At 39.9% G+C, this 24,702-nt stretch overlaps 1 protein-coding gene across 2 annotated transcripts in view; it reads left to right on the top strand.

The window, feature by feature from the left end:
- The window catches only part of LOC111163995 (uncharacterized), an 86,416-nt gene that overhangs the window by 41,060 nt on the left and 20,654 nt on the right, over positions 1-24,702 (top strand). For both annotated transcript variants that reach the window (XM_089897481.1, XM_022553261.2), the window contains 2 exons: positions 14,510-14,636; positions 14,919-15,014. In XM_089897481.1, the coding sequence (XP_089753607.1) occupies positions 14,510-14,636; positions 14,919-15,014 (223 nt within the window). The remainder of the gene's footprint in view (positions 1-14,509; positions 14,637-14,918; positions 15,015-24,702) is intronic.

Below are 24,702 nucleotides of genomic sequence, written 5' to 3' on the forward strand. Positions count from 1 at the left end.
TTACTTTGCTTAGTATGATAATCTCTAGGTCCATCCATGTTGCTGCAAATGGCATTATTTCATCCTTTTTTATGGTTGAGTAATACTGCATTGTATATATGTAGCACATCTTATTTATCTATTCCTCTGTCAATAGACATTTAGGTTGCTCCCATGTCTTGGCTATTGTAAACAGTGCTGCAATGAACATAGGCATGCACGTATCTATTCGGATTATGGTCTTCTCTAGGTATATGCCCAGGAGTGGGATTGCTGGATCATATGGTAGTTCTGTTTTTAGTTTTTTAAGGAACCTCCAATCTCTTCTCCATAGTGGTTGTACCAATTTACATTCCCACCAATAGTATAGATGGGTTTCCTTTTCTCCACACCCTCTCCAGCATTTATTGTTTTTTAGACTTTTTGGTGATAGCCATTCTGAATGGTGTGAGGTGATACCTCATTGTAGTTCTCATTTGCAATTCTCTGATAATTAGTGATGTTGAGCATCTTTTCTTATGCATTTTGGCAATCTTTATTTCTTCTTTGGAGAAATGTCTATTTAGATCTTCTGCCCTTTTTTTTTTTTTTTTTTTTTTTTTACATACATAGAGCTGCATGAGCTGTTTGAACATTTTGGAGATTAATCCCTTGTTGGTCACGTCATTTGCAAATATTTTCTCCCATTCTTTGGGTTGTTTTTTCATTTTGTTGATGGTTTCTTTTCCGTGCAGAAGCTTTTAAGTTTCATTAGGTCCCATTTGTTTATTTTTATTTTTATTTTCGTTATTCTAGGAGATGGATCAAACAAGATATTGCTGCGATTTATGTCAAAGAGTGTTCTTCCTATGTTTTCCTCTAAGAGTTTTACAGTTTCTGGTCTTACATTTAGGTCTTTCATCCATTTTGAGTTTATTTTTGTGTGTGGTGTTAAAGAATGTTCTAATTTCATTCTTTTGCATATAGCTGTCCAGTTTTCCCAGCACACCATTTTTTGAAGAGACTGTCTTTTCTCCATTGTATAGTTCTTGCTCCTTTGTCGTACATTAATTTTTGTGTGTGTCACTTAGATATGATTTACAATTTCACTTCCAAAGGTCCTTTTCAGAAGACGGCTTTTCAACAAATCTTATTTAACACAAAGTGTAGAAATTTGTTAGTTTACTAACTCTACTTTTGTCATACATTGGCAATCTCTTTACTATCTAGAGACTAGATGTTATAAAACTGGGACCCATTTGTCCAGTATATACATAATATATACAGTAAAGTTAAATGAAATGCATATAACATATAGAGCAATGGGTAAGTTGAAATGTTCTAGTACACACTGGCAAAACATCTTTTGCCATCTTCCCTCCCACCTCCCTCGACCCAATGAACAAGCAGAGAGTACACTGTTCAGAGGGGAGGTTTAACAATTCCATTTCTGAAGACAGTATTTCCCATCAGTTTTTAAAAGATATTTACAAGAAGTATTATTCTACTGCTTCTACTTTTAAATACATAAAGCACTTCTAAATATCTAGAAAGACTAGATATTTCAAATAAGAACTTACTTGTGCACTATGTACATAGCACTGTTAAATAAAATTGCACACATGTAACAATGGTTATAATCTGAGGTATCTTCTAAATATGACCATTTTGGCCTGAACTATTCCCTCCCTCACTTCCTTCTCTCCACCACCAATCCAGTGGACAAGTACAGGCATGTGTAATCTTAGAGGTAGTTGAGCAAATTCATATCCAAAAGTCATTTACACAAGATAAGCTTCCCTATGAATTTCAACACAAATTGTACAAAATGTGCTAATTGTACTACTTTGTCACACACTAGCAACCCCTTTAACATCTAGAGACTAGATGTTGCAAAATTAGCAGTCATTTGTCCATTATATACACTATATACACAGCAAAACAAAATACACATAACATACAAAAAATGGTTTTGTCTGAAAATGTCCAGGTACAAACACACTAGCATATTACCGTTTGCAATTCTTTCCCTCCCATCTCCTCCAAACCACTGAACAAGTTAGATAGTATACTGCTCACAGAGGTGATTTAACATTCCCCAAGATAGTACTTCCTATGAATTTTAGCAAAAATATATTTACAGAGAGATATTTTACTACCTCTACATTTACCATACGTTGGGCACTTCTAAACATATAGCTGGACTAGATGTTTCAAATAAGGACTTAATTTGTCCACTATATACAGAGCAGTCTTGAATAAACTACACACATGTGACAGTTATAATCTGAAAGTGTCTTTAACATATGTGCATTCTAGCCTAAGACCAACCCCCTTCCCTTCTCTCCCATCTCCACCAACCCAGAGAGCTATACTGCCCAAGTTTTCAGAAGACAATCTTTCCCAGAAATTTTAACACAAAATGTACTATTTACTATTTTTGTCATATTCTGGCAACCTTTATAACATCTAGAAAGACTAGATGTTGTAAATTAGGACTCATTTGTCCATCATACACACTTCATACACAGCAAAGTGAAACAAAATGCATGAACATAAAAAAGACAGTAGTTAATCTTGCCTCACTATAAATACACTGGCACAGAGGTCTTTGCACTTCTTTCTCCTCCACCCGACCTTGAACCAGAGCACAAACGCAATGCATACTGTTCAAAGAGGTGGTTTGGCCAACCTTGCCCTCCCTCCAAATAAAGAACAATATTTCATATGAATTTTAACAAAAAGATATTTACAAAATGTCTTTTTATTACCTCTACTTTTAATATATATCAGGCACTTCAGAACATCTAGAATGATTAGATATTTCAAAAAAGTACTTATTGTCAACTGTATATAAAGTAGTGAGGAATAAAATACACACAAAAAAAATGGTTGTAGTATGGAAATGTCTTATAAGTATGACCATTCTGGCACAGAACTTTCTTTTCTTCCTCCTCAAGGTTTTCCATTCCATGTCCTTTAACCCACTGAACAAATGTGGACCTCTGTGGCTCCTTTCTATTGTTTTCTTCATTTCTATTTCATTTATTTCTGCTCTGATCTTTATGATTTCTTTCCTTATACTAACCTTGGGTTTTGTTTGTTCTTCTTTCTCTAGTTGCTTTAGGTGTAAGGTTAGGTGGTTTGAGATTTTTCTTGTTTCCTGAGGTAGTATTGTATTGCTATAAACTTCCCTCTTAGAACTGCTTTTGCTCAGTCCCAAAGGTTTTGAGTCATCATGTTTTTGTTGTCATTTGTCTCTAGGTATTCTTTGAATTCCTCTTCACTTTCTCCAGTGACCCATTGGTTGTTTAGTAACATATTGTTTAGCCTCCAAGTGTTTGTGTTTTCTACAGTTTTTTGCCTGTAAGTGATTTCTAATCTCATAGCGTTTTGGTCAGAAAAGATGCTTGCTCTGATTTCAGTTTTCTTAAATTTAATGAGGCTTGATTTGTGGCCCCAGATGTGATGTATCCTGGAGAATGTTTCTTGTACCCTTGAGAAGACAGTGTATTCTGCTGCACTGGGAGGGAATGTTCTCTAAATATCATTTAAGTCCATCTCGTCTAATATGTCATTTAAGGCTGTGTTTCCATATTGATTTTCTGTCTGGATAATCTGTCCATTGATGACAGTGGGGTATTAAAGTCCCCCACTATTATTGTGTTACTGTCAATTTCTTTTTTTTATGGCTGTTAGCATTCGCCTTATATATTGAGGTGCTCCTTTGTTGGGTGCATATATATTTGCTATTGTTATATCTTCTTCTTGGATTGATCCCTATATCATTATGTAGTGTCCTTCTTTTTCTCTTGTAACAGTCTTTATTTTAAATGTTTTTTTGTTTGTTTGTTTTTGTGGTACGCAGGCCTTTCACTGTTATGGCCTCTCCCGTTGCAGAGCACAGGCTCTGGACGCGCAGGCTCTGGACGCGTGGGCTCAGCAGCCATGGCTCAAAGGCCCAGCTGCTCCGCGGCATGTGGGATCTTCCCGGACCGGGGCACGAACCAGTGTCCCCTGCGTCGGCAGGTGGACTCTCAACCACTGCGCCACCAGGGAAGCCCCAGTCTTTATTTTAAAGTCTATTTTGTCTGATATGCTTATTGCTACTCCAACTTTCTTGTGATTTACATTTGCATGGAATATTTTTTTGCATCCCCTCACTTTCAGTTTGTATGTGTCCCTAAATCTGAAGTGGGTCTCTTGTAGACAGCATATATACGGGTCTTGTTTTTGCATCCATTCAGCCAGTCTCTATCTTTTGGTTGGAGCGTTTAATCCATTGGCATTTAAGGTAGTTATTGATTTGTTTGTTCCTATTGCCATTTTCTGAATATTTTTGGATTTGTTTTTGTAGGTCTTTTTTCTTCTCTTTCTGTTTTGTTCTCTTGAGGTTTGATGACTATCTTTAGTGTTATGTTTGGGTTGCTTTTTCTTTTTGTGTATGTATCTATTGTAGTTTTTTGGTTTGAAGTTCCCATGTGGTTTTGATATAGTAGCCTATATAAGATTGTTTCAAGTTGCTGGTCTCTGAATTTCAAATGCAATCCCCTTTTCCTGCATTTGTACTCTCCTCTTCTAATGGCTGCTTGTTTTGATGTCGTATTTGTGTGTGGATGGTTTTCTACTTTTACTGTATCCTTCCCTTTACTGGTGAGGTTTCCCATTTGTGATTTTCTTATTTCTAGTTGTGGCCTCTTTTTTTTTTCCTTTCCCTGCCTAGAGAAGTTCCTTTAACATTTGTTGTAAAACTGGTTTGGTGATGCTAAATTCTTGTAGCTTTTGCTTGTCTGTAAAGCTTTTGATTTCTCCATCAAGTCTGAATGAGAGCCTTGGTGGGTCAAGTATTCTTGGCTTTAGGTTCCTCTTTTTCATCACTTCAAATATATTGTGTCACTCCCTTCTGGCCTGCAGAGTTTCTGCTAAGAACTCAGCTGATAACCTTGTGGGGATGCCCTTTTATGTTATTTGATGCTTTTCCCTTTTTGCTTTTAAGGTTTTTTTCTTTGTATTTAATTTTTGTTAGTTTGATTAATATGTGTCTCAGCATGTTCCTCCTTGTGTTTATCCCAGATGGGACTCCGCACTTCCTGGACTTGGGTGACTGTTTCCTTTCCCATGTTAGGGAAGTTTTCAGCTGTTATCTCTTCAAATATTTTCTCAGGCCATTTCTCTTCCTATTCTTCTTCTGGGACCCCATAATGCAATTGTTGGTGCATTTAATATTGCCCTAGAGGTCTCTGAGACTGTCCTCATTTCTTTTCATTCTTTTTTGCTTTATTCTGCTCTGTGGAAGTGATTTCCACCACTCTGTTTTCCAGCTCAGTTATTCATTCTTCCACCTCAGTTATTCTGCTATTGATTCCTTTTAGTATAGTCTTCATTTCAGTTATTGTGTTGTTCATCTCTGTTTGTTCTTTAAGTATTCTAGTTCTTTGTTAAACATTTCTTGTATCTTCTCAGTCTGTGCCTCCATTCTTTTTCCGAGATTTTGGATCATCTTTACTATCATTACTCTACATTCTTTTTCAGGTAGATTGTCTATCTCCTTTTCATTTAGTTCTTCTTTGGGTTTTTAGGTTGTTCCTTTGTCTGCAATATATTTCTCTGTCCTCTCATTTTGTCTAAATTTCTGTGCTTGTGGTCTCCTTTCTGCAGGCTTCAGGATAGTTGTTCCTCTCGCTTCTGGTGTCTGACCCCTGGTGGGTGAGGTTGGTCCAGGGGCTTGTGCAGGCTTCCTCATTGGAGGGACTGCTGCCTGGAGGGTGGAGCTGCGTCTGGTTCTTCTGGTGGGCAGGGCCGTGTCAAAGTGTTGGTTTTGAGATGGTTGTGAGCTCAGTACAACTTTAGACAGCCTGTCTACTGATGGGTGGAGCTGTGTTCCTGTCTTGCTGCTTGTTTGACCTGAGGCTTTCTAGCACTGGAGCCTTCAGGCTGTTGGGGGGGGGGTCGGGTCTTGGTGCCGAAATGGATGCCGAAATGGAGACCTCCAGGAGTGCTCACGCTGATCACTATTCCCTGGGGCCTCCACTGCCAGTGTCCTTGCCCCCACAGTGAGCTACAGTCGATTCCCGCCTCCCCAGGAGACCCTCCAAGACCCCTAGATAGGTCTGCCAGGTTCCTTTGGAGGTACTGCTTTGTGCTGTGTCCCAGTGCACATGAGGCCTAGTGTGCACGGCCTCCAAGAGTGGAGTCTGTTTCCCCCAGCCCTGTGGAGCTCCTGCACTCAAGCCCTGCTGGCCTTCAAGGCTAAATGCTCTAGGGGTTTTTCCTCCCAGTGTCAAACCCTCAGACTGTCTTGGAGGGCTATTTTTTTAAATTTAATTATTTTATGTATTTATTTTTGGCTGCACTGGGTCTTCATTGCTGCACGCGGGCTTCCTATTGCAGTGGCTTTTCTTGTTGCAGAGCATGGCTTCTCCATTGCAGTGTGTGGGCTTCTCATTGCAGTGGCTTTTCTTGTTGCAGAGCATGGGCTCTAGGCACATGGGCTTCAGTAGTTGTTGCACACAGGCTCAATAGTTGTGGCTCAGGCTCTAGAGCGCAGGCTCAGTAGTTGTGGCACACAGGCTTAGTTGCTCCACAGCATGTGGGATCTACCTGGACCAGGGCTTGAACCTGTGTCCCCTGCATTGGCAGGTGGTTTCTTAACCACTATGCCACCAGGGAAGCCCTGCAGGGCTATTTTTATGTGGGAAAGTCCATGTAGCCTGCATGGGTTTAACATTTTTTGGTCCAAGGGCTGTTTTCAGTATGGGTGTCTGCCATCTTTTTCTTCAGCTTATGCTTATCAACTTGGTAAGAGGTGTGACTGATGTTTTAGTGACCAGATCCTGCACTGGGTATTGAGCAGGGCCTCCTCTTTGCTCTGTGGTTGTCACTGCCCTGTTGGGGGTGGGGTCTGCTCCCTAGTTGTTGTTGAAGAGGCCCCCAGTCTCTTTCTTTTTTTTTTTTTTTTGCGGTACACGGGCCTCTCACTGTTGTGGCCTCTCCCGCTGCGGAGCACAGGCTCCGGACGCACAGGCTCAGCGGCCATGGCTCACGGGCCCAGCCGCTCCACGGCATGCGGGATCTTCCCGGACCAGGGCACAAACCTGTGTCCCCTGCATCGGCAGGTGGACTCTCAACCGCTGTGCCACCAGGGAAGCCCCCCAGTCCGTTTCTTAGCTGTGTTTCTGATCTGTGGTGCAAGGTAGGCTGTACTGGAGCACTCCCACTGGGAGAGAAGCCACTGAGTACACCTCCTCTGCACATGTTTACTTCTGAGGGTGCTCTGCTGCATCATCTTTCACCCGTTGTCCGAGCTCACAAACTCCAATCTCGTTGGCACTGCTTTCAGCCCCACCTTAACTGTGGGTACACCAGCAATTGGCCCTCGTTTCTCTCAGGCATTGTTTTCACCAGGCCACCAGCATAGATCCACTGAGGTCAGTTCCCAGGACTGCAGTAATCATGCATCTGGAACCACTGTGGGTGCTGTGGAGGCAATGGCTCTGGCCTGGCCAATCTCCCACGTGTACTTGCTCACAAAGTCCACAGCTGCTAAAGCTAGACCCATCTCAGCTGCAGGAACACTTGTTGTCCCTTCAGATGTTCCTGAGGTGCTGAGTTTATAAAGCCAGTTGTGGGGGTGTAATTCTGTGGTTCACACAGTGGGAGGAGAGATTTCAGCTCTTCTTTCTTAGTTGCATGGGTCCTGGGGCTCTGCTGTGGTTTCAGCCTCACCTCTGCACGTGGGCTACCCACAGGCATCTGCTCCTGGGGCTGCCCTGGAGCACATGAAGCCCTCCCAGGTGGGAGGGGGCTGAGGCAGCAACCAGGGGTGCATGAGCCTGCCCAGGCAGGAGGGGGTAGAGGTGGCCACTGACTGTGCCATGTGTGCCCACCCAGGCGAGAGGGGCTGGAGGCGGCCACCAGGGGCACATAAGCCCACTCTGGCAGGAGCCCCTCCCAGTGGCATCCCCTGGGCTTTTTCCCTGAGCATTCCCAGTTATGGAGCTCCTCACTCCCACCCCTTCACATTGTCTCTTTGCAGCCAATAGCAGTCCTCTTTTCAGATCTGTTCTCCAAGCACCCTGTTCCAGCACCCAGCCCCCGTTGTACTTGTGGATGCACCTCAGCCTGGGGTGCACAGGGCTGTGGCATGGACCACCTTTATAGGTCTCACTGTGTCCGGCCTGCCACAGACAGATTGCTGCTCTCTCCTCCAAGCCCCTGAAGCTCCCCTTTTGTCCCAACTGATCTCGCCACTGGTGAGGGGGCTCTCGGGTGTGGCAACCTCTCCTCTCCTTTAGCTCCACAACAGAGGTGCAGTCCATCCTGTTTCTGGGCTTTTTTTTTTCCTTTGGTCCTATGTGGTTACATGGGGTTCGTTCTTGTCCTTTTAGGTGTCTGAGGACCTCTGCTAGTGTTCAGCAGGTGCTCTGTGAGAACTGTTCCATTGGCAGATGTGGTCTTGATGCGTTTTTGCGGGGAGGTGAACTCCATGTCCTCCTCCTCCATCATCTTGACTCCTACCATATTTAATAGAGTTGACTTAAAGCCTTTGTTTAGGAAGTTCAATGTCTGGTCTTCTCAGGGACATTTCTGTCAATTTATATTTTTCCTTTGATTGGGCCATACTTTTTTGTTTCTTTGTTTTTTTGCTTCTTTGTGTGCTTTGTGATTTTGTTGTTGCAACTGGACATTTGTGTATCATAATGTTGTAATTTTAGAAATTACTTTCTTGCTCTTCTCCAAATTTTGCTGTTCTTGATTGTTGGAGACTACAGTTATCCAAATGACTTTTCCAAACTGCTTTTGTTTGTTTGCAAAGTCTGTATTTCTTATCTGTGGTCACTGAATTCTCTATTCCTTTAGCTTGTGTTCAGTTAGTGTTTTGAACATCCATCATCTCATATAGGTACAACACTAAAGAAATAGAAAAAAAAATTTTTTTCCTTGTGATGAGAATGCTTAGGATTTACTACTCTCTTAACTTTCATTTTTAACATACAGCAGTGTTATCTTTATCATGTTGTACATTACATCCCTAGCACTTACCTTACAACTGAAAGTTTGTATGTTTTGTCTACCTTCATCTAATTCCCCTTCCCCCTCCTCCCCACGTCTAGTAGCCACAAATCTCATCTCTTTTTCTCTGAGTTTGTTTGCTTTTGAAGTATAATTGACTTACAGCACTATTTTAGTTCCTTGTATACAACATAGTGATTCTACATTTCTGTAAGTTTCAAAATGATCACCAGTAATATGTCATTTGTTACTATATGAAGATATTATATAATTATGTTCTCCACACTCTACATTTTATACCTGTGACTCTTTTATTTTGTTAAGTGGAAGTTTGCACCTCTTAGTCTCCCTCACCTATTTCTCTCCTTCCCCTACCAACCTCCCCTCTGGCAACCACCTATTTGTTCTTTTTATCTATGACTCTGTTTCTGTTTGGTTATATTTGTTCATTTGTTTTGTTTCTTGGATTCCAGATATAAGTGAAATCATGCAGTATTTGTCTTTCTCTGTCTGACTTATTTCACTTAGCACAGTACCCTGTAGGTACACCCATGTTGTCACAAGTGGCAAGACTTCATTCTTTTTATGGCTGAGTAATATTCCATTGTGTACACGTGTGTTTGTGTGTATGTATACACACACATACATACCACATTTTCATTATACATTCATCTGTTGATGAACACTTAAGTAGCTTCCACATCTTGCCTGTTGTAAATGATGCTGCAGTGAACATGTGTGTGGGGGGGTGAGCGAATATCTTTTCAAATTAGCATTTTTATTTTCTTCAGATAAATAGCCAGTAATAGCCAGAAATGGAGTTGCTGGGTTGTATGGTAGCTCTGTTTTTAGTTTTTTGAGGACTCTCCATTACTCTTTTCCATAGTGGCTTTACCAGTTTACATTCCCACCAACAGCGTGTAAGGGTTCCCTTTTCTTCATATCCTCACCAACACTTGTTATTTTTCTTTTCGGTAATGGCCATTCTGACAGATGTGAGGTGATATCTCATTGTGGTTTTGATTTGCATTTCCCCGATCAGTGATGTTGAGCATCTTTTTATGTGTCTATTGGCCATCTGTATATCTTCTTTAGATAAATGTCTGTTCAGTTCCTTGCCTGGGTTTAATTGGATTGTTTTTCTGATGTCAAATTGTATGAGTTCTTTGTATATTTTGGATGTTAACCCCTTGTTGGAGATAACCATTTGCAAATGTCTTCTCCCATTCATTAGGCGGCCTTTTCATTTTGTTGATAGCTTCCTTCATTGTACAAAGCTTTTTAGTCTGACGTAGTCCCACTGGGTAGTTTTTGCTTTTGTTTCCCTTGCCTGAGCAGAATATCCAAACCATTGCTAAGATGTCAGAGAGCCTATTTATTTTTGAATTTTATTTATTTTTTTATACAGCAGGTTCTTAATAGTTATCCATTTTATACATATTAATGTATACATGTCAATCCCAATCTCCCAATTAATCACACCACCACCACCCCCTGCCACTTTCCCCCCTTGGTGTCCACACATTTGTTCAGAGAGCCTATTTTTTGTTTGTTTGTTTTTGCCACACAGCACAGCTTACAGGATGTTAGTTCCCTGACCAGGGATTGAACTCATGCCCCCTGCAATGGAAATGCAGAGTCCTAACCACTGTACTGCCAGGGAAATACCCTGTGTATGTTTTCTTTTTTTTTTAATTAATTTTATTTATTTATTTTTGGCTGATTGGGTCTTCATTGCTGCGTGCGGACCTTCTCTAGTTGCGTTGAGCAGGGGCTACTCTTTGTTGCGGTGTGTGGGCTTCTTGTTGTGGTGGCTTCTATTGTTGTGGCACATGGGCTCTAGGTGCACAGGCTTTAGTAGTTGTGGCTCACAGGCTGTAGAGCACAGTCTCAGTAGTTGTGGCACGTGGGCCTAGTTGCTCCAAGGCATGTGGGATCTTCCCGGACCAGGGCTTGAACCAGCAAGTCCCCCCTGCATGTTTTCTTATAGAAGTTTTATGGTTTCAGGTCTTACATTTAAGTTTTTAATTCATTTTATTTTTTATGGTGTGAGAAAGTAGTCCAGTTTTCCCAGCAAGAAGCTGTCTTTTCCCCATTGTATATTCTCACCTCCTTTGTGGTAGATCGTCTCATACACTTTAAATTGTCTCTAGATTACTTATAATACCTAATACAATGTAAATGCCATGTAAATAGTTGTAAATACAATGTAAATTCTATATAAATAATGGCTGTTATGTGGCAAATTCAATTTTGCTTTTTGGAACTTTCTGGAGTTTTTCTTCCCCCAAATATTTTAATTCTGTGGTTGGTTGAATCTGTGGATGTGGAACATGTCCATATGGAGGGCCAACTGTATATAGTTATGTTTAAAAAAAAAAAAGTGTCCTGACTTTATAGAATGGCTGCACTTCAGCTTTGGTTTTCATTAACTGCTGGATCTCCACAGAGTGGAGGTCCACCAAGGTGCCCTAGGAGTCAGTTACTTTGTCAGTGAGTTACTTTACCAGTCATTCATCTTAGCACCTATGCTGACCCCTGGCCCTGGTTGGAGGGCTTAGAGATTTGTAGTCTCTGGCTGTGGCTGGAAGCCGCTGCTTCTGCCCACTTCTGTGCTTGTATAAATTGTAGGTACCATGCTTCTAGTTTCTTTTGTCTGATACTATCCACTTATATCATCCAGAAGTTGCACAAAATTGTCTTTCTGGTGTATTGTTATTGGCACATTTGTTTGTTTTACTTTTTATTGTTTCTTCCACTTATATTGTTGGAGGTATCAGAGATAGATGTGTGTTTTAAGTGCACCATCTTTAATTGGAAGTGTCAGTTATTTGTGAAACTGTGTTATTATTTCCCACTATTCTTTTGTCATCTGGTTCTGTTCTTACATTTCAGAAAATTTCTTCTCAGCCTTCAAAGCCTATTTTTCTTTTTTCTGCCAGCCTCTCAAATATTGGTGATCCCTCAAATTCTGTGCTGGTATTTTTTCTTTCCTCAATTTGTCTCCTCTGTGACCATCTGATTCACTCTGGTGACTCCAGTGACAGAGTTGCAATTTTCACCCTAATCCTTATTTTCATACTACACTTCTAAATTCCAGATTCATCTATCCAAACTTCCAGTTGATATTTCTACTTCCATGTTCTGAAGATATCTGGCATACTGTATGTCTAGCATCTGTTTCATTGTCACTGTGCATCTACCCTGCTCTTCCTCCTGTTTCCCCAGACTTGACAAGAGGTTTCCAGAACCTCCAAGGCAGATCATGCAGACCCTCTGGGAGTAACTCTTCCTCTCTCCCTTTGCTCAGCAAGTTCCCTGTTTAGCATCTCCGCTAATAATATAGGCGACTCCCCTCTTAATAGAGGCAATCCAGCACAGATATTTACAGCGTTGGGATTACAGCATGTGAATTGGCCAGTGGGCAGGTACCTTTCCAGGACATGCATAGGACTCAGATGTTGTTACAGAAAGGTCCTCCTCAGAGCCCACTGGATATCAGTATTTTCCCTCAATCAGAATCCAGAATGAAAAGTTCCCAATCAGGTGTAGACTCTGGGATTGGAGAAAGTGTACACGTCTCCAGTGGAACTCGCACAGTAAATAGTGACAGATTGCAAACACTGCCCTCAAAAACATTCTCTCCTGTCTTCCTTAGCTTGGTACAGCTCTGTCTGCAACAAGATCCTGAGAAAAGGCCATCAGCAAGCAGTGTATTATCCCACGTTTTCTTCATACAGCCTTATTTTGAATTTCTTTAGCAGATGAAGGAAGAAAGCCAGAGTTTAGCACTTACACTGTTGCCTCCTGCTTGTCACAGGCCATCCACAGCACCACCTCCAGCCTCACCTTGGACTGAGCTGGAATGGGATTTTCCTGATGACCAAGATTCAAACTGGGAATTCTAGGGCTGCCAAATCCTTTCATGTCCTATATACTTGACACTTCCTCCCTGCTGCTTTTTCTTCTGTATTGCTAGGTACAAATACTAGAATTATACTTGAAAATACAGCTGGGTGCACTCGAGAATCTATCATTTAGAACCACTCTGTTCAAAGGAGCATGAGTTTGTAGCCCCTTTGGTTAGCTCAGAGTGCTATATTATAACTCCAGGGAAACTTTAGAATTATTAATCTAACTACATTTAGTGTCATCTGTTCTCCAAATTTTTTCCCAAGCTGTGACTAGCTCTTATTTTTGATCTCTCAATATAATTTTTGGGCCAGTTAAATTTTTCAGCATCTTGCTGCCCTCAGGAGAATGAAGCCTCAGAGGACATTGCTTCCAAGTACATTTTTTACTTCCAGATTCTCTAGCCTTTTTAATCAGCTATGTTAAATCAACAGGCTAGTTTATCCTGGCTTCAAACCCATTTTTGATAGAAGGGGAAATGTTTATACTTTCCCATTTTCTTCTGTTAATACTTACGGTAATATCAAACTGTGCCTCACACATTAAATGATTCACTTGAAAAAAAAACAACAAACCAACTTTGGGATCATTGCTTCCTCGGCAACAATTAGTTTATATAACTAGGACGGAAGTGTGTATTTCCATTTCACTATTGGCTTCATGCTGTTCACAGCAATGACCTAGGGTGAGTGGAGATGGGGGAAGAGAGAGAGGCTGTGCCCTAAGGGAATGTGCAAGATAATTCTGCATACGTCATATACTGTCAGTCCTTTAGGGCATGGGAAGAAAATATTAGCTTATTTATATTTATATCTGAAAAGTAAGAACAGAATTAAGCTCTCCTCATATGTGAATTGACAGTATTTAATTTATAGATAAATATAAATAAAACTGGTGGTTCCTCAAGAATTTTATGGATTAGATGAGTGATGAAATATTTGGAGATCACCAACAGAATTTAAGCCAAATATCTTCCCTAGTTTCCTCCCCTGAACCTTTTGCCCCTGCCTCTGCAGCCTCTTATCTCATCACAGGTTCAGACCTGCTCTCCTGTCCTGTTGTACAGTCCATTGACTTGCCACATGTTTTTTCAGGTCTTCTTAACATTTCTTGCAGTTTTGCTGCATATTTGCAAAGAAACTACTATTTATATTTAAGCACTGAAAGTTTTATCTGCTCAGTGAAATCCAGGGTGCTGATACTCTCACATGAACTTGCACAGAACCCCTTTATGATCTGTCTGCATTGTACATATTTGTGATATGGGTCCTTTAAGTCCTATGGTAGGTATATCTTTATATCTTTCCTTATGAGAATAAGCTCTTTGAGGCCAGGAAGATTATATTTTTCAACTTGGAATTCTCAAAAACTAGGACACTTTTAGGCACATAAAGGCATGCAGATATTTTTCCATTAAGTAATAAATTAATCCACCAATGGTATTTCTACCATGGTTTCTTGTTTAATCACAAAGTGTAACACAAAGCAAGCTATATAGTAGAGGTCCTTTGTAACATGTTCTGGTCAATTTTCAGCAGGAAAAATGGTAAGAATTAGTCTTTAAAATTCTTTTTCCACATCACCTGACTCTGACCACTGCAGATTGAGCAGAAGTGTGTTTTTCTAGGGATCACTGTCATTCAGGGATGTGACTGTGGGCTTCACCCAGGAGGAGTGGCAGCACCTGGACCCTGCTCAGAGGACGCTGTACAGGGACGTGATGCTGGAGAACTACAGCCACCTCATCTCAGTAGGTAGGTAGCGCTTATTTCCCATGTAGACCCCCAGTATACATGTCCTTTCTTATTTACAGAAACCTGTGGAATTTTTGTAGTATATAATAATATTTAGGTTTGGGATTTATAGGCCAAGGACAATTTATTCCTTTTGGGTACCAGAAAGAATGTGTTGTCCTCTGCCCCATAACAGGATGAGATGAGCTTTTTTTTTTTAATTGTATACTCTTTGAGAACAGTGTTATCAAAGACCCTGACACTCATCCAATTTGTCTCATGTCATATAATTCTCATTCACAGGGTTTTGCATCCCTAAACCGGAAGTGATCCTCAAGTTGGAGCAAGGAGAGGAGCCATGGATATTGGAGGAAGAGTCCCCAAGCCAGAGTGTCCCAGGTGAGTCTGGGAGTATGAGCCAGACAGAGTGTAGGAGGAAACCAGATCACAAAGGGGTAGTTCAGAGATTAAGGCCATTGAAATGGTCTTCAGGAATCATGTTTTAGTGGCTCTGGACCTTTGGAAGTAGCATGTTAACATGACTCAAATATCCAGTGTCACTGAATCGTGCAGTGTCTCCCCAGTGTCACTCTTATACACAAATGGTATCCTTTTTTTTACAGATGTTTAAGTGTTCAAGTAAATAAAGTTTTGTATATGCATACACCTATATAGCCATTGTCAAGGTGAGCATATGGAACATGTTTTTAGCACCCCAGAAGGCTCCCTGGTGTCCTCCTCCCAGTAAATAACATCTCCCCCTTCTATTATCATAGATCAAGTTTGCCTGTTTTTCACTTCAGATAACTGTAGTCATACAGTAGGTACTATGTATATGTGCACTATGTATATACATACACACAATATGTAAATGTGTATATATACTGTGTGTGTGTGTGTGTGTGTGTGTAGTGTCTGCCGCCTTTGGATCAGTACTATGTCTTTGAGATATATATGTCATATACATTAGTAGTTTGTTTATTGCTTTAAATTGCTGTGCAGTGTTCCATCGTGACTATCCCAGAATTTATCTGTCCATTCTATTATTGAAATATAATTGGGGTACATATTTGAAACATACTTGTTTTAAAATATATTTATTTTGAATTTGGGGGTATTTGAAAAATGGTGTTATATTTTTTAATTGAAGTATAGTTGATTTACAATATTACATTAGTTTCAGGTATACAACAGTGATTCAATATTTTTACAGATTATACTCCATTATAAGTTATTACAAGATAATGGCTATAATTCCCTGTGCTGTACAATATATCCTTGTTGCATATCTATTTTACACATAGTAGTTTGTATCTGTTAAACCAAACACCTAATTCGTCCCTCCACCCTTCAGTAACCATGTTTGTTTTCTGTATCTGTGAGTCTGTTTCTGTTTTGCATATACACTCATTTGCATTATCTTTTTAGATTCTATATGTAATTGATATACAGTATTTGTCTTTTTCTGGCTTATTTCACTAAGCATGATATCCTCTAGGTCCATCCACATTCCTGCAAATGACAGAATTTATTTTTTTTTTTATGACTGAGTACTCTTCTGTTGTGTGTGTGTATATATATGTGTGTGTGTATATAATTTTCTTTATCCAGTTGTCTGTCAATGGGCACCTATGTTGCTTCCGTGTCTTGGCTATTGTAAATGCTGCTGTGAACACCGGGGTGCATGTATCCTTTAAAATTAGTGTTTTCGTTTTCTCCGGATATATACCCAGGAGCATTATCTGCAAATAGTGACAGTTATACCTCTTCCCTTCCAATTTGGATACCTTTTATTTTTTCTTTGTGTCTGTGATTGCTGTGGATAGGACTTCTGATACTGTGTTTAAATAGAAGTGGCGAGAGTCTGCATCTTTATCTTGTTCCTGGAAATAACAGGAAGGCTTTCAGCTTTTCACCATTGAGTATGATGTTGGCTATGGGTTTGTCATAAATGGCCTTTATTACGTTGAGATATGCTCCCTCTATACCCACTGTGATGAGAGTTTTTATCGTGAATGAATGTTGAATTTGGTCAAATGCTTTTTCTGTGTCTAGAAAAAGCATTTTTTCTTTCATTAATGTGGTGTATCACATTGATTTGTGGATATTGATCCATCCTTGCATCCCTTGAATAAATCTACCCACTTGATCGTGGCATATGATCCTTTTTATATAATGTGGAATTTGGTTTGCTAATGTTTTATTGAGGATTTATGTATCTATTTTCCTCAGAGATATTGGTCTGTACTTGTGTCTGGTTTTGGTATCAGGGTAATTGTCACCTTGTAGACTGAATTTGGGAGTGTTCCATTCTCTTCAGTTTTTTCAAATAGTTTGAGAAGGGTAGGTATTAGTAGTTTGTTATGTGTTTGGTAGAATTCCCCTGTGAGCCACCCAGTCCTGGACCTTTGTTTGCTGGGAGTTTTATTAGAAAAACAAACTATTGTGGGTTTTTGATTTGTAGTTACCATGTGGTTCATATATGTTGACCTAGAACTGTATTTATTTTAAACTTATAGTCATTTAAATTCAGGCACATTCTAGAAGATCTACATTCCCCCACGTTTTGGTTTTTAACATATTTTACATCTTCATGTCTATCTCTTAACTGTTTATTGTAGTTACAGTTTATTTTACAAATGTTGTCTTTTAACTTTCACAGTAGCTTATTTTAGTGGTTGATCTACAGCCTTTACTATATTTTTGCCTTTTCTGGTGGGATTTTCTCCATCCTATAGTTTCTTATTTCTTGTTGTACCTTCCTCCCACCTTTTTTCACTTAAGGAAGATCCTTTAACACTTCTTATAAGGTCAGTTTAGTATTGATGACTGTTACAGTTTTTGCTTGTCTGAGAAGTTCTTTATCTCTTCTTCAATTCTGAATGATAATCTTGCTGGGTGGAGGATCCTATGTTGGAAGGTTTTCCCTTTTAACACTTTAAATATCTCATGCCACTCCCTTCTGGCCTGAAAAATTTCTGCAGACAAATCAGCTGATACCCTTATTGGGGTTTCTTATATGTGACTCTTTCTTGCTGCCTTTAGAATTCTCTTTATCTTTAATGTTTGCCATTTTAATTATGATATGTCTTGGTGTAAGTCTCTTTGGGTTTTTCTTGTTTGGGACCCTCTGTGCTTCCTGGACCTGAATATCTATTCTTTAGGTTCAGGGTTTTGAGCCATAATTTCATCAAATATGTTTTCTACCTGTTTTTTCTTTCTTCTCCTTCTGGTACCCCTATAATGAGAGCATTAGTATGCTTGATGTTGTCCCAGTGGTCCTTTATAAACTATCCTTCTTTTTTTAAGTTTTTCTTTTTGCTAATCTCATTAGATTTCCATTATTTTATCTTCCAGATCACTTCTGCATCCTTCTATATCACCTATTCTGCTGTTAGTTCCATCTACTGTATTTTTCATTTCACTAATTGTGTTTTTCACCTCCAAGTGTTTTTTTTTCTGTTTTCTAGTTCCTTGTTAAAATTCTTACTGTGTTCATATATTCTTTTCACTAGTTCATTTATCATGCTTATTACTAATACTTTACAATCTTTAGTAAATTATATCTGTTTCATTAGTTGATTTTGTTAGGGTTTTCTTCTTCTTCTTTTGTTTGAAACAAATTCCTTTGTCTTCTCATTTTTCTTAACTTTCTCTGTCTTTGTGAAATTAGGGGAAACAGTTACCTATCCTGGTCTTGGAGTGGTGTCCTTGGGTGGGTCCCTATATGGTCTATGTGTGCCCAGTGGCTTTGGTGGGAGTATCTCCCCCCAGGGTATTCTGGCACCTACACCTTGCTGAGGGCTAGGGCTGGAGGTGGAGGGGCTAGAAGCCAGGTGTCAGCCAGGGCTCCTCCTATGCTCAGTGGCTGACACTGCCTACCAGGGCCAGGGCTGGTGTCAGGTCTTAAGTTAGTGGAGCAGAAGCCTGGAGGGTCGGGTCGGAGCTGGTTCCATTCCCCAGAAGGAAGCAGTGGTTGGAGCAAGAGGGACTGGCGTGTGTGCCCAGTGCGAGCCAGGGTGCACTCTGTGCTTGTCCTGGCACACAAGTCAGTGTTCTAGGACACTCCTGATCTGCTGCCCCTCCCTGCACTGGTAGTGGCCCCCCCTCATACCATTCAGATGTAGTGTCAGGTCCAACCTAGCTCCATGCCCTGAACTGCGTAGGCTCCTCAGTAGCAACAGCCTTTGCCCTAGTGGGGAGCTGCACTGTGGAGCAAGAGGGGCTGGAGCGGGTGCTTTGTGTGGGCTGGGGCATGTGCTGGGTCAGTTACAGGAACCAGCCCAATTTCTGCAGTCTCAGTCTGCTTCCTCTGCCTGTTCCCTGAGCAAGCAAGCATGTGTGTGCACTTCAAGAGTGGAGTCCAAGTTTCTCACAACTCCCCACACTGCAGGTCCCACTGGTCTTCATACCAGCCAAGAGGCCTTATCTTCCTGGTGTCGGACCCCAGGGCTAGGCTGCCCAATAAGGGGTTGGAACTGCCCCCCCCCCCACCAGGGAGGATCTTTGACCCTCCTTTTCTGTGTCCCCTCCTAGGGGCACAGGTCCTGAACTGATTGTTTCTCTTCCCTTCCTTCCCAACTCTATGAATCTTTTTTATAGCCTTAGTTGTGTAAGAGTCTTTCTGCCAGTCTCCAGATTGTTTTCAGTGAGACCTGCTCCAAAATAGATGGTTCCTGGGGGGAGGTGAGCTAAGCGTCCTCTACCGCTGCCATCTTGATTTCCTCTTCTGTAAGTATTCTTGTGTATGTCTTTTGGAGGACCTAAACTCTTATTTTTGTTAGATGTAGAGCCAGAAATATACTTAGCTTTAGTAATATTTAAACTGTTTTCCAAAGTAATATTTAAACTGTTTTCCACCAGCTATGTAAGAGTTCCAGTTACATTACATCCTTCTGAGAACTTGATAGTCTAATTAATTTTATCCATTCTAGTCATTGTGGTGTGTTACTAAGTTTTAATTTCCATTTCTCTGATGACTAATGATGTTGAGCATCTTTTCACGTTTGTTGCTTATTTGGATATCTCCTTTAGTGAAGTGATTATTCAGGTCATTTACTTTTTTTATATTACTAGGTTGTTGGTCTCATGCTGATTTAGAAATGTTTAACAATATATTCTGGGTATGAACCTTTTGTCAAATTTCATGTATTGAAAAGTATCTTCTCAGTTATGTCTTATCACTTCCTTGATATCTTCTGATAAACAGAAGCTTATTAAAAAGAAAGACTGTCCTTCCTTCCACTGAATTGTGGTGGTTTTTTTTTTTTTTTTCTTTTTGCAATTCACCTTTTATTCCCTTTTTTTTTATGACTATGTAACTAGAACCCAAGTTTGTGGATGAAGAGATAACCATGACAGACAGGACCCTTAGAGAATGAAGGGAGTTCAGTCAGACATCCAGAGTTAACACACTGTGTTCCCCAATGTTGGAGGTTTGCTGTAGAGCTGGGCAGTTTTAAACAGCTGACGTTTCTCTGTTTGGGCAGCCTAAGAGTGCTTGTATGATAATCATATAAGATGGTGAGTTGGGCATGGGCCCCAATTACTTATTACTACCTCTTTTCACATGGTGGAGCTAAGTGCAACTGTTAAAAAATGTTTCTCCAGCTTTTAAAAATACAAAGAATGATTTCCAGAATTCCCCAGGAAGTAAGAACCGTTCCTTTTGAGCTGAAGAATGTATTGCATTTTCTACTTCACTGCAGAGATACTTCCTACTCTAAAATACCATCATCTTTTCATCCACATACAAATTGTGGAACAGAGGGGACCTGGGGCCAGGCACGGAATATGAAGAGGAATAATTTCACATCAGGTGGGCTGGAAGCCAATAGCTGAGTTTTTTAAAAAAAATTTTTTATTGGAGTATAGTTGATTAACAATGTTGTGTTAGTTTCAGGTATACAGCAAAGTGAATCAGTTTAAAATATATATATGTATCCATTCTTTTTCAGATTCTTCTCCCATATAGCTTATTACAGAATATTGAGTAGAGTTCCTTGTGCTGTAAGGTAGGTCCTTATTATCTACATAGTAGTGTGTATATGTCAATCCCAATCTCCTAATTTATCACTTGCCCCCATATTTCCCCTTTGGTAACCATAGGTTTGATGTCGAGATCTGTGAATCTCTTTCTGTTCTGCAAATAAGTTCATCCATTTCATTTTTAAATTAGATTCCACATATAAGTGATATCATATGATATTTGTCTTTCTCCTTCTGACTTACTTGGCTTAGTCTATGATAACCTCTAGGTCCATCCATGTTGCTGCAAATGGCATTATTTCATTCCTTTGTATGGCTAATATTCCATGGTATATATATGTACCACATCTTCTTTATCCATTCCTCTGTTGATGGATGTTTATGTTGCTTCCATCTGTTTGGTATTGTAAATAGTACTGCTATGAACATGGCTGGGGCAGGGGGTGTGTGTGTGTATCTTTTCAAAGTATGGTTTTCTCTAAGTATATGCCCAGTAGTGGGATTGCTGGGTCGTAGAGTAGTTCTATTTGTAGTTTTTTAAGGACCCTCCATACTGTTCTCCATAGTGGCTGTATCAATTCACATTCCCACCAACAGTGCAAGAGGGTTCCCTTTTCTCCACACACTCTCCAGAATTTATTGTTTCTAGATTTTTTTGATGATAGCCACTCTGACCAGTGTGAGGTGATACCTCATTGTGGTTTTTGATTTGCATTTCTCTAATGATTAGTGATGTTAAGCATCCTTTCATGTGTTCGGAGAGATGTCTATTTAGGTCTTCTGCCCATTTTTGGATGGGGTTGTTTTTTTGATACGGAGCTGCATGAGCTGCTTGTAAATTTTGGAGATTAATCCTTTGTCAGTTGCTTCGTTTGCAAATACTTTCTCCCATTCTGAGGGTTGTCTTTTGGTCTTGTTTACAGGTTTCCTTTGCTGTGCAAAAGCTTTTAAGTTTCATTAGGTCCTGTTTATATTACTCTAGGAGATGTATCAAAAAAGATCTTGCTGTGATTTATGTCAGAGCACGTTCTGCCTATGTTTTCCTCTAAGAGTTTTATAGCATCCGGCCTTACATGTGAATTGCAGTTTTAGCTTTGTCATCTATCAGGTGATCACATAAGTATGTTTGTTTCTGGGCTTTCTTTACTGTTCCATTGACTGATTTATCCATCTTTATGACAATACCACACTGTCTTTTATTATAAGTCTTGACATCTGGCAGAGTTAGCCTTCTAGGTTTGCTGTTTTCTTCAATATTCTACAGCATGAATGTTGCCAAGAACATCTTTAGTCTACAGAATGTATTAAAATGATATCTATGTTTTTAGACATTCTGGACAATTCTATACTGTTATAGGTCTTTTGTACTTTCATTAACAAGGTGATTCTAAAATTTAATTTCCACAAATACAGACACACCTGTTAGGACGTTATTTGGGATTGCATCACTCATTTGGGGGAGCACTGACATCCTGACCATGGTATACCTCTACTTAGGTCTTTAAATTCTCAGTTGAGCCGATTTTTCTTTAAATATATTCCTAAATATTTTATATTATTTTTGTCTTTATACTAGCATTAAACAATTATAGAAAAAACAGTACAAATAGTTTGTTTGCACATTTACCTTGTATCCTGCAACCTTGCTTATGAATACAGACTTTTTTGCCTTTTGTACTGGCATTCCTAGCCAGTAGAGTGTTGTACAGAAGTTCTGACCTCAGGGAGATACTGTTCAGTATGTTACCATTAATTTTGATGTTAAGGATTTCTGTAAATGCCCTTTATCATTTTAAGGAAGTTCTCCTCTATTCCTCGAGTTTTTTTTTAAAAAAAAATGAATTCAGTTTTGTCAAATGCTATCTATCTCTGTATGAGATAAATCATATGGCTTTTCCTACTTATTGTTAGTACTGGTGAGTAGTCTTGATTAAACCAATCTGATATTTCTGAAATACATCCTCCTTGATCAGAATGTATTCAGTTTTTATAATCACTGAGTTTTTCTGTGTGTATTCTGTAGCTGTCCTTTGTTGTAACCTTTCCAGGTTTGGGGTTGAAGACTGTCCTATTTTCATAAGATGAGTTGAGCATTGTTTCATGATGATTTTTCAAGATTGTGTTATTCTTTATTGTTTGCAAATTCAAAAAGCCATTTCAGCCTGAAGTTATTTTTATGCAGATTTAAAATTTTTAACTTGATTAATATCATAAGTACAATACATGTAGTTTCTGGAACAGATGGTGAAATATTATTTACTTAAAACCAAATAACAACTGTGTAGTTCCAACGTACCTTAATATCTTACTCTTGGTGCAGTGAGACAGAAGGTGAGACAGAAGCTAGGTGTCCTACACATACACACAAAGTTGGTATTGCAGGTGAAGAACACTGATAAAATGAATCTGGGCTTGCTCCTGTAGAAGGGAGAGGTAGCTGTCCCACTCTTTTAAAAGGAGAAAGAAAAACCTTTGCTCCCTTGGGGAGGATCCTGAATTCTTTCTTTAACCTTTTGGTATATAAATTTCTTCAGGGGAAAAAAAAGACCACTGTCTCCAGCTTTATCAGGGCTCCCAGGTTTCAGCACCTGCACTGAAATGTAAATCTCTCTAGAGTTCTACCCTTAATAATTACTCTCCTAATCTCATTCTTTGACCTTAGGTTCCAAGTTTCATCAACATTTGCTCACAAAGTCCTAACTGTGCAGAAAAGTAACATTATTTTCCAGAGTCCCACAGTGCTACTCATTTTACTTCTCCATAGGTGACTTCTGGCCAGTTTTTCTACATATGTGCTATTCCTCATTTTGTTTTAGCCTTTTAACAATGAAGGTCTGTGGTAGAAAGCTGGATAGTTTCCTCTTCAAATTCTTCTCTTAGCCTTTTGCAGGGCCCAGCTGTTCCCAGGTGCAGCAGGGTATACTAATATTTTGCCATCCATACAACTCTGGCCAGTCAGTTGAAGCTGATTTAAATGCCTTCCAGGCTGAGGCAGGATCATGTATCATTTCAGCTAAATTTAGGAACAAATTCCACACCTCTTTCTAGTGGAATAACAGCACTATAGGTAAAACTCCTCACAGACTGAGGGTCTGAGGTCTCTTTCTTACACTACCAGGTGTTTGTGCAAATACTTGAACATTTCTGATAACTATCCCTAGGTGCAAATCACACACATATTCTGATGTAGTAGCCACAAAATAACACGAAGCTGTTTTTTAAAAAGTACCCTTGTGAGTGATGTCAGCATCATGGCAGTTTGAGATATTCATTTTGTCACTCCCCTTCAACCTACAAATAGTAAAACATCTGTAACTCACTCAAGAAATCCTCTGCCCAACACACCAGGACACCAAAGAGTTCCATACATCAGTACATCTACAGGTGGGTGGATGAACACAGAGGAGACAGAACCAGGGGAACAGCAAGGAGTAGATGACAGTAGATGAAAGACAGTAGATGAAAATGAGCAATTTATAGGGGATAAACAGCTGGGCTTACCCAAAGAAAAATATATTCATCCTAGATTTGTAAAATGATGGCTAAAAAATATGTTTGTCTCAGTGATACTTAAAAAAAATATATTGTTGGGCTTCCCTGGTGGCACAGTGGTTGAGAGTCCACCTGCCAATGCAGGGGACACGGGTTTGTGCCCCGGTCCGGGAAGATCCCGCAGAGCAGCTGGGCCCATGAGCCATGGCCACAACAGTGAGAGGCCTGCATACCACAAAAAATATATAGTCAGTTCTCAAGGGCTTAATTTCCCAAGTATACAAACAGCTCATACAACTCAACAACAACAAGATAACCCAATCAAAAAATGGGCAGAAGACCTAAATAGACGTTGCTCCAAAGAACACAAAGATGATGATGGTCAATAGGCACATGAAAAGATGCTCAACATCACTAATTATTAGAGAAATGCAAATCAAAAACTACAATGAGGTACCACCTCACCACTGGTCAGAGTGGCCATCATTAAAATGTCTACAAATAAATGCTGGAGAGGGTGTGGAGAAAACGGAACCCTCCTACACTGTTGGTGGGAATGTAAATTGATACAGCCACTATGGAGAACTCTATGGAGGTTCCTCAAAAA

This window comes from Delphinapterus leucas, chromosome 16 (assembly GCF_059928025.1).
Source record: "Delphinapterus leucas isolate spDelLeu-1000000601 "Yukka" chromosome 16, BTC_Dleu_Yukka2, whole genome shotgun sequence".
In the NCBI taxonomy this organism is placed as follows: domain Eukaryota; kingdom Metazoa; phylum Chordata; class Mammalia; order Artiodactyla; family Monodontidae; genus Delphinapterus; species Delphinapterus leucas.